The sequence below is a fragment of the Canis lupus genome, chromosome 24 (genome assembly GCF_011100685.1).
Source record: "Canis lupus familiaris isolate Mischka breed German Shepherd chromosome 24, alternate assembly UU_Cfam_GSD_1.0, whole genome shotgun sequence".
In the NCBI taxonomy this organism is placed as follows: domain Eukaryota; kingdom Metazoa; phylum Chordata; class Mammalia; order Carnivora; family Canidae; genus Canis; species Canis lupus.
In genome coordinates this window covers 44996571-45015621 of record NC_049245.1, presented here as the reverse complement: position 1 = coordinate 45015621, position 19051 = coordinate 44996571, and the positions used below count along the sequence as shown (strand labels likewise).

The following is a 19051-nucleotide window of genomic DNA, read 5'->3' as shown; positions in this document are numbered from 1 at the left end:
AACTAAGCCACGTCCCCAGCTGGGCCTCGGCACCTCGCCAGCATCCAACCCTGGCTGCCCAAGCCGCACTGGCTTCAGTGCCTCCACTCCCCCATCACGCACTGTCCCCCTGTTCACCAACACCCCAAGCACACATCTACCCCAGGACCTTTGTACTTCCTATCCTTCTGCCTAGAGGGCTATTCTCCAAGGCATTTATATGACTAATTCCTTCACTTCCGTCTTGTGTCTCTGGCCATGCCACCCAAACACAGCCAGCCTCTGCTCCCTACCCCCCTCCCTCCTCCAGCCTGGCTTGGGGGCATGTATCACTGTCTAGTGTCACATCACCATCCATCGCTTTCTGCCATGTTTCCCCTCATCTCCCTAGACGATTCACTCAGCAGAGGCGGGGACGTCATAGTCTCCACTGCTGTATCCCCAGCACCCAAACCAGAGGCGGGCACAGAACAGGTGCTCAATAAATACTTGCTGATAACGGCTGCCAATCCCAAAGTCTGGGGAGAACATTCAGATTGACTGCAGTTTTTTAGATCCCCAGAGGGGAAGGCAAGGAACATGCCCGGCTCAGAACACCTGAGTTGAATATCCTTCAAAACTCCAACCCAACCCGGGTGTCCTCTGATGGGCTGGCCTCTCCCCGGCACGAGAGGCACTCAGCTCTCCCTGGTCCTGGTTCGCAGGACAGAAACCTTTGAAGCCATCGACACAGACCATCAGCACAGACAGCCGCACCTGTAACAGGTGCATCCTCCGAATTCACTGCAGACCCAGAATCTGCCAGAAACAGAGAAAAACCTTATAGAAAAGGCAGCACCTGCCCAGCAGCTTGGAACAAAGGGCCACACACAGTGTGAGAAATAGCCCCCGGGACCAGCAAGAGTTTGTATCGGTTACCTATCGGCGCGTAACAAACCAGCCCACAACGGCATATTTCAGGACTATTTCAGGACTTCGTGGTTCACTTGCATCTGCTCGGCGTCGGGGAGGGCTCTCTCGTGCAGCTGCGTTCAGCTGGGAGCCTGGCCTGGGCTGGGGTCCCCCAGGACGGCTGCACTCACCAGCTGGCAGCCGGCGCTGGCTGTCACGGGCCACCTCGTGCTCTTCTGGCAGAAGGGCCCAAACAGTTCTGCACGGCAGTCCAGACGGCTGAGACAGAAGCCAGACCCACAAGTCATACCGTGTTGCTTCTGCTACACCCTGTGGGTCCAAGCAAGTGACCGGGGACACCAGGGGGAGCTGGAGACGGCCGCCCTCCAGATGGGGGACACGGCAAAGTGACACTGCAACCAGGGTGTGGTGGCAGGTAATGGCTGGGGCCTCCTTTGGAAACAGTTTGAGTCACATTGTCGTCCTCTTTTCCCAGGTGAAGGGGGGCCCAGGGAAGTCCAGCAACTGACCTGAGGTCTCCCAGACTTAGGACTTGAGGCTGCACAACCTGACCCAGCATCCCGCTCCCCTCGGCACCACCCCCCAGAGTCTGAGTTCTGACCCAGATGGAGCCCCCGGTGTGGCCAGCACAATGCTCAACCTCGCTGCAGGGGGCCAGGGACTCTGCCGGGCTGCCCCCCGCCCCCCGCTGGCAGTGCTACGCCCAGGCCGTAGGTGGACAGGCAGCTGGCTGGCTGCTCAGGGTCCCCCGACGTCACACGAGACAGGGAAGAGCCTGGGTGACATTTGAAGTCACTCCCGGAGGCCCACACCCAGACTGCGAAGGAAAGCACGGGCCTCCGTTTGCACGTCAGCATGATCTTGTTCCCCACCCGCCCGGCTTACACGTCCAGGTCCCTCTTGGCAGCTGCCCCGCTCTGTCTCCTAAAGTTGAGCTCCTCCCTCCCCTTCCCCAAATCGCTCACCTCAATCCTCCCCATCTGAGGGCACAGGCCACGCACCTCGGTGTCCCTCCCATTCCCCTCCCCTGCCGCGCACCCAGGGCTCCCCCTGCGCATCCCACGTCCACCTACGTGTCCCCGTCACTTCCTCTCAGGTAACGACCTCCCACAGGCTCAGGCTGCACCACCCCCCGTCTCCCCCCCCCACCCCGACCCCGGTGCTCACACTCGACACCCCCTTCCGCCACAGGGCCGCCACACGCTGCTCCCTCGGCCTGGAACAGCCACCTGCGACTTCTGGCTCGTTCCCTCGTTCCCTTCAGATTCCACATCCATCCCCAGACCCAGCTTGAAGAGGGGAAAGCAAGGCGGAGAAGGGGAAGAGGCTAAGGCAAGTACCGCAGAGCAGTCTTCTGACAGCACCGCGGGGCTGCCTCGGGGAGGAGGACCGGGAGCACGGGTGACACCCGTTTCCAGTAATCGAGGAAGGGCCCGTACGGGAGACAGCGCCCCACAGGACACCCCGCATCGCTCTGGGCCGACCAGGACCACGCGGCGCGCGCATGACCACAGGGTCCCCACCCCGCGGGGGGAAACGGAGGCTGGGACAGGAGGAGCAGGCACTGGCCAGACCCCGCCGGCCCGCACTGGCGACCTGCCCCCTCCGTGTCCGGCCTCGCGGGTTTCTCTACATTTACAGGTACAGCGTTTCCAGCTTTAAACACCTGTTTGTTTTTCACAAAGCGCTCTCTGCTCCCCCCGCCCCCCGGAAACACCCCCCTTCCCTTCTCTGCCCTGACTTCCGGGGCGGGGATGCGCGTGGGTTACTGTCCCGAGGCCTTCCCAGCACAGTGGAGTGCCGCCCCCCCAGACTCCGCCGGGGGACCCAGGGGACCCGGGGGAGCTGCCAGCCGCAGGGCGCCTCGCCTTCACCGGCCACCGGCGACAGTCCTGCGCCCAGGTCACCCGCCTCTCGGGAAGTGGAGGTCACGGTTTCCACGCACGAAGGAGGGCACGAGAACCAGCTGATGCCCAGGCACCTGCGAGGCCAGCGGGGGGCGCCGGGTGGGGGTGCGGGCTCCAGCCATCTGCAGGAACGTGGGACCATTGGACGGGGGGCCGGGCCCGGTCCCCTCCTGCCTGATGCCTCATCCCATGATGAGGAGGGGGCGCCCAGGTGCCTCGGTCAGGGGGGGAGCATCCAACTCTTGATTGTGGATCAGGTGATGATCCCAGGGTCCTGAGATGGAGCCCCTCGTGGGGAACCTGCGCTCGCTCGCGGGGAGTCCACTGGAGACTCCCCTCCCTCCCCTCTGCTGTGCACGCAGGCACTCATGCTCACTCTCCAAAATAAATAGTTTAAACAAAAACAAATAAATAAAATAAATGTTAAAAACATGTGAGGAGTTACAGCAGTTAGCTCAACGCGCACACACCATATCCGTGCACACATACACACACGTGCACACACGTGTGCCAGGACTCCCTCCCCCAACAATTTTTGCCAAAAGTAAGCGCGAGAAGCTATGTGAGCGTTATCGCCTGGAAGACAGATGGCACGCTGCCCTTCAAAGAGCTGCTGGGGAGGGTCCCCCACCACTGCCTCTTCTTTTCGGGGAGGCAGGAGGGAGGAGCAGCGGGTGGGGGGGAGGGAGACAAGGAAGGAAGGACAAAGGGGAACAAAGGGAGGGAGGGAGGGGGAGGAGGGAGACCCTACCCCTCAGTCCTCCGGGCCCGCCCACCTTCTTTCCCCTCAGCACCCAGCACGGGCGCCACCCACCAAAGCCCTGGACCTCAGGGTGCAGGGGCCTGTGCTCAGCACCCGGTGCACAGGCAGCGGGGGAGAAAGGCCGCTGGGAGAAACACGTGGAGGGGCTCTGGATGGTGCATGGCGGTGAATACGGACTCACAGGTCCCTCGTCGCAGGGGCAGGGAGGGGGGAGGACGGGTGGCACAGGGCAGGTGCCCCCATCACGCTCCCAGCCCCAATGCTGGGATGGTCCCCAAGCTCCCCAAAGGCGACAGGGACCCCACAGTGGTGCCCCCCATCCCCTCAGTGAGGCCTGATTCTGGGCCCCCACCCACGGGAGGACAGAGCCCTCTCAGGAGAAACCCCAGGGAAGTCACGTCTGCCTGCAGCCAGGGTCCCTCACCAACACCCCACAGGGGTCTGCTAGCCGGAGGGAAAAGCAGGCTGGAAATGCGAAGTCTTCACAGGCCCTGAGAATTGCCTGTCAGCCCCTCTCTCCCTGGCACACAGGCGCACACGCGTGTGCACACACGGACGCCCCGGCCCCCCCTCCAGGCACCTCCCTCCCTCCTCCACACCATCCCACCACACTCCCCACTCCTCCCCACCCTCCAGCACCCCTCGAGCTCCCTCCCACCTCTGGGCCTTTGCATGGGCCATCTTCTCCACCCAGAAAACCCTGCCCTTCCCACTTGGGCGGGTTCGCTCCATCCCACCTTCTGGGCCTTGACTCAAGTGACACCTTGTCCGAGCTCCCCCAGCCTGTAGGCCCCTTCTCAGCACCAGGGCGGCCCCATCCTGGTGAGACTAGCGTTCACCTACGGGATAACCCGGTCCCAGCCCGCCCCCCCAAGCTACACGACAGGGACGGGGCAAGGCCTCTGCTGACCGTCTGTCCCCATGCCTGCCATCACACCTGGCCTAAGAGAAGGCACTCGGTTTGGCCCATGGGAGGAAGGAAGGCAGGGAGGTGGAGGGGGCACCCTGCTTGCAATGAGCCACCTGGTGTCGTCATGCGTGTGCTCCGTGCCTCTTCTCTTCCCAAGCGGGGCTCTCCCTCTCTGTGGGGAGAAGCCCTCTTACACCCTCTCTGCAGTGAGTGATGGCCCACCCCATGAAATGTTCGGTCACTAGGCTCCTGAGTGCCAGTGGGAGAAACGCCCTGTGCCCCCAGCCAAAGGGTTTGCCAAGCAAGATGCAACGTCAGCTCCGCCCAGGGTCGGAAAAAGGAACCAGAAAAACAAGATGAGTGACTGGAGCCTCTATTTCCCTGAGAGAACAGCTGCTCCAGGCTAATGTCCTCTTGGAATAAATTGTCATTAGTTCATTTAAAAAAACAACACAGAGACTAATTATTAACAAATTTGTAGGCTTCTTTTTAGCAAGGCGTACCACCAATAAGTTGTGCTCTGAGCAGCTGCCCTTTACACCTGCTCATCTATCTGCTCCAGGAATCTCCAAAAAGTCAAGACCATTCGCCCCGAAGTCCTCATGCCCCGTTGTGGCTGTTCTTTGCTAGGGGGGCTTTTCCCCCCTCAATCCTACTCTCCCTTATGGGTCCCTGCAAGTAGGAAGAAGGAGCTGCAGGGTGTCAGTACCATACACTCAAGATAAAGCCAGTGTTCAGGGGACGTCCACACTGAGCAGGACCGGAGTTCTGGAGCTGCGAACACAACGGTGGACAACACAAATCCTGACAGAAAAAAGGTACAAATATAGTTCCCAGAAAGTGGGAAAAGCTGGAAAAATATTAGTCATCACCAGTGTTTGCAGTAATGACCTTAAGAAAAAGGTGAGCTCCCGGGGGGACACAGAGAGAGGGGCCTGTGCCCCCACCGCACGGGCTGCCAGACGAGCAGAAGCACAAAGCGGTGCTTGGAATGTTCCATGTTTGTGTGACAAAACGTCCCCCACTACTCACCCTCCCACTCGAGCACTATGACAAAATAATAAATTATCCCTCAATCTTCCGTTGCTTCATATTAAGGCCGAACCAGCTACCCAGGAGGACTGGGGGCAGGAAAACACAAGAGGAGCAGGAGGGCCCGGCTGTCCCCATGCCCGCTCCTGGGCCCAAGGCCAACCCCAAGCATCAGCCCAGCACGCTCACGGCGTCATCCCAGCTGGGGCTGTGACTCAGCCTTCGACCTTGGCCTTCGACCTGGGTCTGTTACACTGCCGCAGCCCAGCCCCCCAGCTAGGAAGAGGGGCACAGGGCCTGCAGAGGAATGAAGGGTCAAGCAGGGACGAGGGTGGGGAGGTGAGAAGGGATGCCTGATGTCGCCTGGCGGTGCTGACCTCAAGCCAGGAGGGACTCTTCTGGCAACATCGTGAGGGCACCAGTGGGAGACATGGGAGTCAGGGCCTCGATACTGCACAGGATCAGAGCCCCCCACTGTCACTGGCCAAAATGCCCAGGAGCCACCAAGAGGACTTGGGTGGAAGCTTCTCCGTAGCGACAGGCATTGTGCTCCACGCTTTATAGAGGCCAACCCACCCCCAATCCTCATGACCACCCTTCACGGTAGACACTGCTACAAGTAATCCTCATTTTACAGATGGGGAAACCGAGCCTCAGAGGCGTCAAGTGGCTCTGTCCAAGTCATGCAGACCCAGGAAGTGTGACACCAGAGAGTCCACGTCCCTGCCAGCTCCCCCCTCCAGACCTTGTCTGTCGGCCTCCCTACGTCAGGCCTGCCTTGTTAGAGGCAGCGGGAGACGCCTCGTCTCTGGGAGCTCGTGGTCTAGGAAGAGAAGGGAGCCTCCTGTGCGCACTGCACCGCGGCCCCAGTTCTCCACCCCTGCTGTATCTGCTGTGACTTGCCTGCTCCTCCCACCGAGGGGGGTTCATTTCCCTCTCCTTGGCCTTCGACTGCACGTGTGCTCGCTCTCATAGACTGAGGCAGAAATGCAGGCCCTGGACACTAAGAGGCTCCGTGCATCTACCCCGCTGCCACAAGACAGCACTGCTGGGTCCATGGAGGGTGAGGTACATGCAGAGAAAGGGGCGCTAGCTGAGCCAGCCTCGATCCTCGACCCCCCAGCCTGCAGGCACCTGCCTGCGCTCCCCTGCTGCAGACGCTGATCGCTAGTAGGGGATGAACTAGATATAACACAGAAGGGGACAAACTTGAGAGGTCTGGTGCTTGGGACACGGGGACCCCATCATCGTCCTTGTTGATGTGGTAGGCCGCTAGTCAAACCGTGAGCTTCCAGGATGGGCAATACTTCTTTACACGCCCCCACACACACCTTGCTCCCTGCACACCGCAGGGCCAACTGTGTCAGCAGATGAATACCAACCAGAGTCACAAGCCCTGGATGATAATCTATGGCATTTCCCCCATTTCCCTGAAACCGACACCACCTTTATGACCTTTGCTGTGTCTGGGTCTCCTCATGTTTCAATGTCTGACCCCAGCTACTTGATTCATGGTTTAAGGTCATCTTCTTCTGTATGTAAATAAATCTGGTTTAAAGGAAGATCATAGACGACCACTCTCTATGGAGAATCCATATCCCCCACCATACCCGGAGTCTAACAAGAAAACACAGAATGTGGGGCAGAGCCAGGTGACCCCGGCACAGCAGCACCCAGGTGCTGAGACATCCTGATGCTCGCGAGCACTCAGGAGCCTTGCACGGGAGACCCTGCTGACAAATGTGCCAAGGTCAGCAACAACCTGACTCATGTGACTGCAGAACAGTCATCCCCGAATTAACATTGCCCGAGACGATGCTTTCCTGCCAAAGGGAAGCAAAAGGATAATTTCTGGCACCTCTCTCTGACTTTATTCAAATCCCCTGAGCCAGTGATTACAACAAGGCAAAAAATTTTTCTGCACATGGGTACAAACTTCCAAGAAGTAGTGGGACCAAAAAAGTAAAGTAGTAACACAACTCATCAGTAAGAGTATTGAGACAGATGGTGCCTTTAACAAAGTGTTACATTTAAAACAACTGCATAGGGCAGCCCGGGGGGGGGGGGGGGGGGTGGGGGGGGTTCAGCTTCTCAGCGCCGCCTTTAGCCCAGGGCGTGATCCTGGGGACGAGGGATCGAGTCCCACGTCGGGCTCCCTGCATGGAGCCTGCTTCTCCCTCTGCCTGTGTCTCTGCCTCTCTCTCTGTCTCTCTCATGAATAAATAAAATCTTAAATAAATAAATAAATAAATAAATAAATAAATAAATAAATAAAATTAAACCACTGCATAACAATGTGTAATAAGTACATTTAGTAAGCCAGGTGGCCATAGCTCTGTCCTCCACCTGGGTCTTGGCAGATTCATTTTGTGACCGTCCACTCATGTCAGGCTACTTGTGCCGTGCCCATTAGGTAAGGTGCATTGCCAAACTACCCACCCAGTGACTTGCTCTAACAAACAGAGACGCCGCCCCAGCCTGTTAAAGATGAAACGTTCGATGACTCCGCCGACAGCGGATTTCTCTGCCACCACCTTGCCTGACTTTCAATAAATAAATGTCATCCCGGTGGCCATTCTGGTTAAATGGCCTGGGAAATAAGTGGAAGAGTATGTCTGCGTCTGTGTGTTTATGCCACTACAGATACACATACACCTGTCGATGGGTCGCCGGAGCCAGGAAAGGGATGGAACCCAGGTACCTGTTCATCTAAGAGACCAGAGCCTTCAGGTGAGGTGTATGAAGGAGCCAGCACTGATGGGTGGGGCAGGCCGTGGGCGGGGCATCAGGCTCCCTGGATTCAAGCTCTCCCCCGCCACCCCTCCCTGCATCTGTGCCCAGGGGTGGGACACTGGGCGCCCCCAGCCCTCCCCAGCCCTGCTGAGCCACCTCAAGGGCTTAGAAGGAGATGAAAGGGAAGATAGCATGATGGCCCCGTGTGGAACACAGAGTTGACAACAGGCACATTTTCACTCCAGCTATCAATAATTTACCAGACTGTCAGCTGCGTGAAGGCCAGTGACCTTGTCAGTCTCGTACCCTGGATAAATATTATCAAATAAAATTTGGATGGACATAATGTTCAGGCTGAGATCACACATCTTAGTCCAACCTTTAATTTCTTGGTAAAGAAATGTCATGAAACATGATAATTGCTTCAGCCTCCCGGAGATTCCTTCTACATATTTTTCAAAGGGCAGCCTGCAGGCCACATGCAGCCCCAGATGCGCTTGGTTTGGGTTGGGATTTTGTTTGTTTTTAGGTTGGCGTGGCAAGGACTGCAGCTGATTACCTATAGCCAGTCTGACTATCCCCTTCTTTTCCCATTAGGGGTAACCAGGCATCTATCCAAAACAAACAACCACAAACCAAACAAAACCCACATGTCCGAGCCCCCAGCAGTTGCCAGTGGCAATCCGAAGCCCTTCTGGCCAAGGAGGTATAAGTGGGTGTCCCTGGGTGGGGCTCCCAGGAAGGCAGCATCATGACTCAGCAGGTGGACACCCCTCAACCTGTCACCAATCCCTTCTTCCTGCCCATAAGGTGTATCTGCTGCTAGAGGTATAGCAACCAGCCTGTAACCAGCAGCTAGCAAGAGTCACAGAGCCTTGGACCCTGCAACCAGGTGTGCCACCCGCCCTTCCATAAGAGAAAACATCGATCTTATTTTAGCCACTACTTAGCTTTCCTATTACATGAAGCCAAACCAATCCCTAACTGATGAACTTGGTAATATTTAAAAATCACATTTCACATTAAAAACCTGGATGTCCAGACTCTGGATATAAATAGGGTGATCTGGTAATGATGTTCCCGCATGGTCCTAACTGGGTCTATGCAAGCACTGTGCTCCCTGACTCACCTGCTTGCCATGGTGCGACCCCTGTAGATCCCGTGGCTCACACCCCATATGAAACGATTTTATAAGACATGGAATAGCTCCCACCTTGCAGATTCAAAATAATAAATCCTAAATCCTCTGATATCCATTGGTTATGTTCACACTTTATCCTCTTGCCTCTCTCCCTGTAACAATTTATGTCCAGCCCATAAATGACAGTCTGGTTGAAGCACCGGTGGGGTGTCCAGAATATTCCCACCCTCCACTTCCTCATGGGCAGCTGCACCTGGTATGACCATCCGCAGCCTGAAGTGTTACAGTGGCTCAGCTGTGTCCCTCCAGAAGGTGCCCTTCCCCAGAAGAGCCCGCCAGGCAGACTCACAAAAGTGAAACAATCCCCTCCCCACCAAATACACATTCAGGTCTTATTTCAAGATCGCCAAAATGCTGTCCCAGAATTATAGCACCAGAATTGGTAACTGGGAGAAGGTGAGGGGGCTCTGGATGGACTGCAGAGTGAGCAGGGGGCTGGCAGGTAGCTGGGGAGCAGCGTCTGAGCAGAAGGATCTGCTGGACAGGAAGGAAGCAGGGTCTGAGGAGGAGGATCTGGGGCTGGACAGGGAGGAAGCAGCATCTGAGAAGGAGGATCTGGATCAGACAGGAAGGAAGCAGTGTCTGAGAAGGAGGGTCTGGGACTGGACAGGGAGGAAGCAGCTTCTGAGGAGGAGTATCTGGGCTGGACAGGGAGGAAGCAGCATCTGAGGAGGAGTATCTGAGCCTGACAAGGAGGAAGCAGCGTCTGAGGAGGAGTACCTGGGCTGAACAGGGAGGAAGCATGTGGGTAGACCAGAATCTGAATCAGAACCAGAATCTCCTCCTCTTTCTTATTACTATTTCCTAAGAATGGATGCTGAGACCCTCCGGGGCCCCGAGTCCTGAGGAACCCCTGCTGGGTCAATATGGGCTTACCCACATTCACACATGGGGAGGCTGACAGCTTGGCCTCCACATGCACCCAGTTTTAGGAGGGGTTGCAAATGGCCCCAGGAGCTGTCCCTCCTACACCTCTCCACTCTCATCACAGGGCCCTCTGCCCCCTGACTTTATTCATAGAAGACAAAATGATCTCGAGGTGATCAGAGAATGTCTGAGGGGACATTTGCCTCCTTGGAGCTATGAAACCAGTGACCAGTGTCTCAAAATTTACTCACTTTAATAGACAGTAGCTCACTAAGCCTCACCTGCCAGGAGTTAGGGACAATATTACCACTACGTGACATAAGGGAAATGGATGTTTGGAGAGGTGAGGTGACTTGCCCAAAGTCACTTAGCCTGTATGCAGCAGAGCCAGGACTTTGACCCATCCATCCAGCTCCAGACTGTGTATGTCTGGAGGTCACTGCTCTCTCAACCAAAGAGAACCGTCCAGCAAGCACCAAACATGCGATACTTAAGTTTCTCTGCGGAAGCTCACTGAGTTGAAATAAATTAATCTTGTGTGGATAAGAAATGGTGTCTGTTTGAACGTCCTCCCCTTAAGAACATGAGAAGATCAGACTGAAGGAGGCCCAAGAAGAGCTCTGGACCATGATGATCCCACTCTGGTGAACTAAGTCAACAAACATTCACTGGGAAACGACTAAGTGCGGCACAACCAGGAAGACGATGGACAAGGCCCTGCCCTCAGGGGGTCTGCAGTCCGGAGCAGTGCTGTCCAACACTGTGGGGATGGAATGTTCTAGATCTACACTATCCAGTATGGAAGCCACCAGCCCCATGTGGCCTTTGAGTTCTTAAAATGTAGTCGGTGCGACTGAGGAAGGGAAATTTTCATTTTAATTTCTTTAACTCAGATTTAAATGGCTACGGGTAGCTAGGGACTGCTGCGCTGGACGGCGCTGTCTAGAGGGCGCGACATCAACTAGCTTGTCAGATTCACCAGTGAGACCATCCCGAAGAGTGATCGGCAAGGTGATCAAGAGGGGCGCAGGGTGGAGCGGGGCAAGCCGGGCCCCTGATCTCGGTGGTGACCTTCCCGTGCTCACGGCCTTCTGTGTGGCATCGGGTGAGAAGGGGGCAGGGAACTGCACCTTCACAGGTAGCCGGTGGTTTCCTGTAACGAGTGTGCAGCACTTCTATCGTCGGAGAGAAAGCTCTGAAGTTTCTAAACTCTGTATCTTTTTAAAGCATCCAGCTTTTACATTTAATAAGCCCAAAGAAGCCGGCAAGGTAATTACCGCCTAGCTCTGCTGCTAATTAAGGCGTGTGGACACTGTGCCAAGGGCCCCGGGAGATCCCCAGGACTCGCACTGGGGAGCAGGGCACAGGAGCACGGGGCCCTGCAGGAACCGCCCAGATGAAGGGGACGCGTCCCTCTCATCCTTGTCACCGCCTGGCCGTGGAGCTGCAGCAAAGGACAGACCAGACCCTGTTGACATTCTGGGAAACCTCCCGCCCTGCCGCGGGACCAGGAAGGGGGAAGAGAAGACTGAGGCTCAGGACCGAGGGTCCAGCAGGGGGGAGGGGAGAGGCGTGCTGGCAGGAGAGGAAGCAGCCCCATGGAGCACGGGGTGCCCAGCTGTCTGCAGGAGGGGTGACACACCTGGCAAGGGGCCAGCGTGGGCCACCGAGCAGGAGGGCAGGGAGGGAGGTGTCTCTGTGTCCATCTATCTGCAGCTCAGGAGGGCACATGTGGCTCCAAAAGGCTTCTCTCTCTCCAGGCAAGAGGGCGGAAGTAGACCTGCCCCTACAGGAGGATGCAGCTGCTGGCCTCTTGGCCACCCTTTGGCTGTGCCCGAGCTGCTTTTCCACGGGGCCGGTCCAGCTGGCCAGCCACAAGCCCCATCAGCTAAGGCACTGGGGCCTGGTGCTCACACCCATTCCTTCCACAAATGCTCACTGGAGCCTCCTGCATGTGAGGTCCATGCTGGATTCCGGGCCTAGAGGGGGGCAGGCCACACAGATGTCAGACCCGGAGACCCCAAGCAGCAATGAGCGCCATGAGCAAATCAGAACTGAGGGACAAGATCAGGGGTTGGCTAGGGCAGGATGTCTACTTCAGTCTAACCAGGTGAACGAGGAAGGCGTTCTGAAGGGGTGGTAACAGCCCAAGACCTGAAGGATGGGAAGGGGACAGCAGGACACAGAGGTCTTGGCACTCAGGAGTCAAGACAGGGCAGGGCAGGGCCCATGCAGACACTCACATGGACGCGGACACGTGGATGGGGACACACGTGCATAAGTGGCCTGCAGAGAGATGGAGGCCGCGGCGCCAGGCTTCCTGGGATGAGCTCCCCTGAACCGCATCTCCCAGCAGCACCCGCGTGTCTTGTTGGAAATGCACGTTACCAGGGCCCACCACCGGCATGCTGGATCAGAAACACTGGAGGCGGGGTTTCAACAAGCCTTCCAGGTGACTGACACACGGCCAGGTTTCAGAATGATGATCTACACCCACAGCTCTCCAGGGAGACTGCCCCGAGAGGACACCTGGCAAGGTCTGAAGACATTTTTGGTTGTCACAACTAGGGGCTGCGGAGCTCCTGTCATCTAGCAGATAGAGGCCAGGGATGCTGCTAACCAGTCTGCATACGGTACACACGATGGCCCCTACTGCAGAGTGACCGGCCATGAATGTCAACAGTGCCAAGTCTGAGAAATCCTGCCCTAACCCAAGGTCCCCACCTGCTTGGCCCGCCAGAGCAGAATCTTTTTTTTTTTTTTTTTTTTTAAATTTTTATTTATTTATGATAGTCACACAGAGAGAGAGAGAGGCAGAGACACAGGCAGAGGGAGAAGCAGGCTCCATGCACCGGGAGCCTGACGTGGGATTCGATCCCGGGTCTCCAGGATCGCGCCCTGGGCCAAAGGCAGGCGCTAAACCCCTGCGCCACCCAGGGATCCCAGAGCAGAATCTTTACCAAGGGAAATGGCCAGGCCTCATAGAAATGTTTTAAAAGGTATCCCAGGCAGCTCTCAGCCCAGCCTCTGGTCCTGCATGTAGGAACCGCCGAGGCACCCGGAGGGACTCAGAGTGGAAGAAGAAGGCAGCACAGGCTCTGCCCGGACCCCAAGGTGCCCTGCTGGGAAGAGAGGAAGAAGCTGGGTGAGCAGGGAGCCAGGAGAGCGAAAAGCAGAGTCCGAGGGAAGAGAGGGTCAGAAAGAGGAAGGAGGGACAAGACAAGGACAGTGGGGGGACGAGACAGGGCAGGCCGAGCAGGTGGCGCACACTGGGCAAGGAGGTCCCAGACCACCTTCTCTGGGCCCCGGGATCGTGCCAGGGCAGGCGCCTGGCACGGAGGGGCCGAAAGAGGCCGGAGAGCAAAGCGGAAGTCGCTGTGAGCAGGAACTCCTAGGAAGGAGGAGGTCATGGGTGCACTGCCTTCCCTTGTTAAAAGCTCAATTTTGGGAGAAGTCCTCCCATGCCCGTGGGTAGAGAGAAGGGGTTTACAGAGAGGAGTCTTGCAAAGATGCAGACAGAATCATTAACGCAGCAATGATGCGGAGAGCGAGGAAGGAGAGGCCCTCGGGGAAAACCGCTCATCCTGCCACGCCGTCCCTGGTCATGGACGTGGCCACTGAGAGATTTAATGCACTAATAAGGCCACAAAAAGCTGCTCAAGCTCACTAGCAATCAAGGAGCCACAAATTAACACACTGAGCCACCATTTGTCACTCTCTGTGCGAGAAAAGGAGATTGATGAGCTCAGACGTTGGCAACCCATCAGAGAAAGGGCACTCTCGGAGATTCTGGAAAGAATGTCAATGGGTACGTTTTCCAGGGTGCAATATCATAAAAAGAAAATGCGGGTCCCCTGTGACCCAGACATTCCACAAGATGGGACACACCCTATGGGAAATTTACTCATGAGCGCAAGGAGCCTTGGCCTGGGTCACCACAGCCAGGTTGACTGTGATGGGTAAAAACTGGAAACCACGCAAATACATAAAACAAAAACTATTCCCTGGAATACTATGCACATATTAAGAGAGAGGGAGATGGAAACATACCCTGGGACGAGACCTCCAAGACCCGGTGTGAGTAGGAACGCAAGTCGAAGAACCTTACACACAGCGTTTTCCTAAAGACTTTGTCCAAGAACACGTAGCTATAAACCTGCGGGAAAGGTCCAGAGGAGCTCCTCTAAGCCCATCACAGAGGTAACGACGGAGAGACGGGTAGTTTACCTTTCCGAGAATGTTCTGGGTTTTTACTAAGAGCACAGTGGTGCATTAAAAATGCGTTCGGGGGTGCCTGGGTGGCTCAGTCCATTAAGCATCCAACTCTTGATCTCAGCTCACGTCTTGATCTCAGGGTCGTGAGTTCAAGCCCCAAGCCGGGCTCACGCTGGGCATGGTGCCTACTTTAAAAAAACGCACTTGGGGAGCGAGGGCAAACGCAATCTTGGGCTGTCTTACAAAAATATTGAGTCCAGACGAAAGGAGGCAACTCCTTTCCTTGACTTTTACTGGGTTATTCCACAGCTGGTACACCAGCTCCGACTTTCAGGGGTAGGTCTTTAGAGCAGCAGGAGGACAAATGAAGAGGTCCTGAAGGGAGGGCAAGATGAGGGCTGGGACTTTTCAGACCTACTGTAGAAGACTCGGATCGGTGTGATGACTGCCCTAAAATAGCAGGCTCTCTGAAACCCCCAGTAACACGCACCATGAGAAGGTCCCACCAGGACTGATGGCTCGAAGGCTCCAAGGGGCCATGTGGAGAATTTTTAAATAGGTCTGCCCAAAGAGGAGCATGCACTGCCCCCAGAAAGAAGTGAGTCCCCCATCCAAAGAGGTATGCAAGCACAGTGCCGAGCCGACCAGGCAAGGCAGTTATAGAAAATGCTCCCCTCGTCCACCCTTCCTGCTTCAAGCTCCCGGGCTGCTTCCAACTTGAAGATTCTGATTTTCTTTCTGCCAGAACTCCTCTGCTTAACACAATCCATAAATACTTAATTGCTTGGTATCTTTAGCAAGGTTCTACGACTCACCGAATTGTACACGCTTAGACTTTGCACCTCAGACATCTGCTCTCAGGATCCCATTTTGACCGCGCGAGCCAGAGGCTAACTCGGGCGCTTGCCCTCCCACGGCATCATGTAATCACCCAAGCCCTTCCACCTCTCCCTGGTGGACTGGCACCAGCCACCTGCCGAGCCCTCTGTTCCCACCCACGGAGGCATCAACTCACAGACAGCCAAAAAGCTAAATCCTCCATAATTTCCGTTTCAAGTTTGCTTCCTTTTACTGCCAGGGAGACAAAAGGAGCTGGGAAGGATTCTCTCGTGACGAGCCACTCAACTTCCATAATTGGAACAATCATGGATGTGCATCTCCAACACAGAGAAAACCAATCCATCATGGAGAGCTGCAGGCTTAATCCCCGATTCCTAATAAAAGGATTAATTAAAGCCTTAAGGGTCGGCTTACGGCAGGCTCGGCTTCAAACTCCAAGGAAAATTAACTTGCCCTCCCAGATGTAGAAAAGCCCGGGATTTCCTCGGCTGGTACCTTAGTTTGACCAAGTGACACAGTGTCAACAGTCCTAACAAAGAAATCTTACAAGCCTTGCATGGGTTTATTGTTTAAAATTTCAAATTGGGGCCCTGATGCCCACAGAGCTGCCTTTAATAGGTCCTTCTTTGTAGCGAGGGAGTAAGGCTCCTGTGTGTTCCCGGGAAGTGAAGGAATCCCTCCCCACAAAGCCTGCCTTCACCCCGGCCCCAGGGATTATCTGGCTTCTGATGCCCACATTTCCCGCGATCAAGTCCCCATCTGGGGCTGGTGCATCCGGAGAGAATAAGTCCTCTAAGGATGGTGAGGGCGACTTATCGTTAAAACATCATCTAATGAGGTGGGGCGGGGGGGGGGGGGGGGGGGGGGGGGGGGGGACTGTGCTTCTGGAAGGTAGGAAATCGAGTCCAGTGGCTTGATACCAAAACACCCAGCTTTGATTTCTTTTTTTGAACCCTACATTTCAGAAGCTTCAGACTTCTCTCTGTGAAGTGAAAATTGCCTTCTGGTGGAGAAAGGTTTTAATGATCACTTTGCTTCCTGCGTCTCCATGGTGACAGGCCCCGCGCAGCTCACCCCCCTCCTGCTTTATTAGGCCTTTCTTCCTCTCTGGAAAGTAATCAATCAAGCCCTATAGACGCCTTTGTAACCAGATTTATCACCTCCACCATCGCCGCGGCCGCGGGGGCGGGGGAGCGGGCAGAGTGCACGCCCCGTCGTCGCCCAGGCGGGCTGGGTGCGGGCGCACGCCCCGGGGCTCCCCGCCCCAGCTCCGCGGGCGCACCTGCCGCGAGGGGCGGGCGCGCCCAGGTGCGCGGGGCCTGGGGGAGTCGGGCGCCCCGCGGAAGGCCCTGCGCGCTGCGGCCCCGGAGCGCTGCGCCCCCCATCCCCGGCCGCCCCGGAGCTCTGCGCCCCCCATCCCCGGCCGCCCCGGAGCGCTGCGCCCCCCATCCCCGGCCGCCCCGGAGCGCTGCGCCCCCCCATCCCCGCCGCCCCGGAGCGCTGCGCCCCCCATCCCCGGCGGCCCCGGAGCTCGGAGCCCGCGCTGGCGGAGGCGGCCACGAGTCTGCGTCTCTCGCCCCGGCTGCTCGGGCCCCGCCGCAGGGCAGCCCCGCGGAGGGGGCGCCGCAGCCCGGCCGCCTGCACCGAGGGCCGAGGCGGAGCGCCCGGGAGCCCGGAGCTTCCCCGGACAAAGGCTCCGCGGCGCCCTGGCCGCGCTCCCGGGGACGCGGACGGCGGGGCCCGAGCGCCCGGGTCCGGCGCGGCTCCCCGGCTGCGGAGCGCGGAGCGCGGACGAGCCAGGCGCCACCTGCCCCCCGCCCGCCCACCTGCCCGGCCCCTCGCCCGGCCCGTTACCTGGGTTCTCCCCGGCGTCGGCGGAGGAGGCGGCCGAGGAGTCGGTGAGGACGCTGGGGTCACTCTGCGAGCGGCCCCGCGACACGAGGCAGCCGCTCCCGTCCTCGGACGCGGCCATCGGGCCTGGCCGGCGCGGGGGCAAGTTGGAGCGAGCCGCGTGGAATCAGAGCATCCGAGGCGGCCAAGGTCACGGGCGCGGGGGCTGGAGGGGGCGTCGTTTTAAAAAAGGAAAATCAAAAAGGGCAGGGAAAGGGAAGGAGCCCGGGGACCACGCCAGGCGGGCTTCAGGGCGCAGAGACAATGGCCTCGCGGCTGCAGCCAGGCGCATCCCGGCGCGCGCGGCCTCGCTCTGCTATTTATTCGTGTTTATTCCCATTCTTCAGTCTATATTCCAGGCCAAAAAAAAAAAAAAAAGTTGAACCAGGAAATAAAAAGTTTTTCTTGCCAGTGTTTATTGCGTGCTTGGGGCAGGGGGTGATGTCCAGGAATTTCTGGGGGCGCTCCCTCCCCCCACCCCACCCCCCCACCCCCCCGGAAAAAAAAGGGAAAAAGGAAAATCTTTGCTCTTGCAATTGCTTTAATCTGAAAGCTGTTCTTGGAGCATCTGTTGGAAAACATTAGGATTCTCCCATCATGCCATGCGAGAGGAGCATGACGTCACGAGAGAGGGGAGTGAGAGCCAGCGTGGTGATGGGGAGGGGTCTCAAATACCTGGGCTGCCTGCCGCGTGCCTGCCTGCCCGAGGGAGGTGGGGGCCGATCGGGAGTTATGAACTGCCCACCCCCACCCCCGCAGCGCTCGAGAAGCAAGAAGGCTCCCAGTCCCATTTCTCCCCTCCCCAGTGGGAGGGGAGGAGACCCTGAGGCTCCCTCCCTTGGAGGCAGGGCCTAATCTCCCCAGCGGCTCCAGGCAGCTGGTTTCCAGGGACCTGTCTCTCTCGGGGTAATGGAGGCCAGTAGGTCCTGCTGCCCAGACTCCACCATGGGGGGTGGGGGCCGGACAGGGGTGCCCTCCAGAGCTCTAGCCCCGCAACCTTAACCCCCTCCCCACTGCCCAGCCCTGCTTCCTCCAGGCCCTTAGCCCCTTGCCTGGGAGGAATCAGGCAGGAGGGGCACTGGGTGCCTTCTAGGGAGGCTTCCCCCAGATGCCTCGATAGAGCTGATGGGCTAGGCAGCGAAGGTGACACCCCCGAGGGCTGCCACTTACAGAGGTGCCCTCCAAAGTGCTAATGAGCAATTCTCACCATTCAGAGAGTGGTGTAGGGGAAGCACAGGCAACCCCAGTGTCTCCAGCTAAGGCCTAGGGGACAGGAAGGATAAGGAAAAGAGGAAAGCCCAGTAAATGGCTGGGCCACAGGGACGGGGGGAGGCTGCTCCCACCTAAAACTCACTGCGCACAGAGGCAGTGCACAGAAGCTGCAGTGGTGTGACCCCCTCTCACAGACAGCGCCGGATTGGGGGGGCAGGTCCGCTGTTGAGATCAGAGGAGGAGCTAGCCTGGGTCCCGCAGCTGGCGAGGGCAGAGCAGGGACTGGGACTTGCCAAGGGGGCTGTTCCTCAGGACCTAAAGAAGGGCTGGGGTGTAGGGGGAGCACCCTGGCAGCATAGAAGAAGTGGGGAAGTAACATGGGCACTCCTTCCACGCACAGCTTTGGGCTGTCAGCAGCAACCAGCTCCGGGGAAAGCGTGCATGCACGTGTGTGTCTGTGTGTGTGTGTGTGTGTGTGTGTGTGCGCGTGCATTCATTCATTCATTCATTCCAATAATCCGCAGAGTCTAGCATGTGCCGGGTACCACATCAGGCATTACAGATGCAATAGGGAACAAATGCAGAAACAA

General features: G+C 57.4%; 1 protein-coding gene across 2 annotated transcripts in view; it reads right to left on the bottom strand.

The window, feature by feature from the left end:
- The window catches only part of PHACTR3 (phosphatase and actin regulator 3), a 210408-nt gene extending 192641 nt beyond the window's left edge, over positions 1-17767 (bottom strand). Inside the window, exon 1 of one of the 2 annotated variants that reach the window (XM_038572758.1) lies at positions 17214-17767. In XM_038572758.1, the coding sequence (XP_038428686.1) occupies positions 17214-17331 (118 nt within the window). In that variant the 5' untranslated portion in view covers positions 17332-17767. Of the gene's footprint in view, positions 1-14354; positions 14378-17213 lie in introns of those variants that run through there. The other variant, XM_038572760.1, reaches the window with a different exon arrangement.
- Between the last annotated feature and the right edge of the window lie 1284 nt (positions 17768-19051).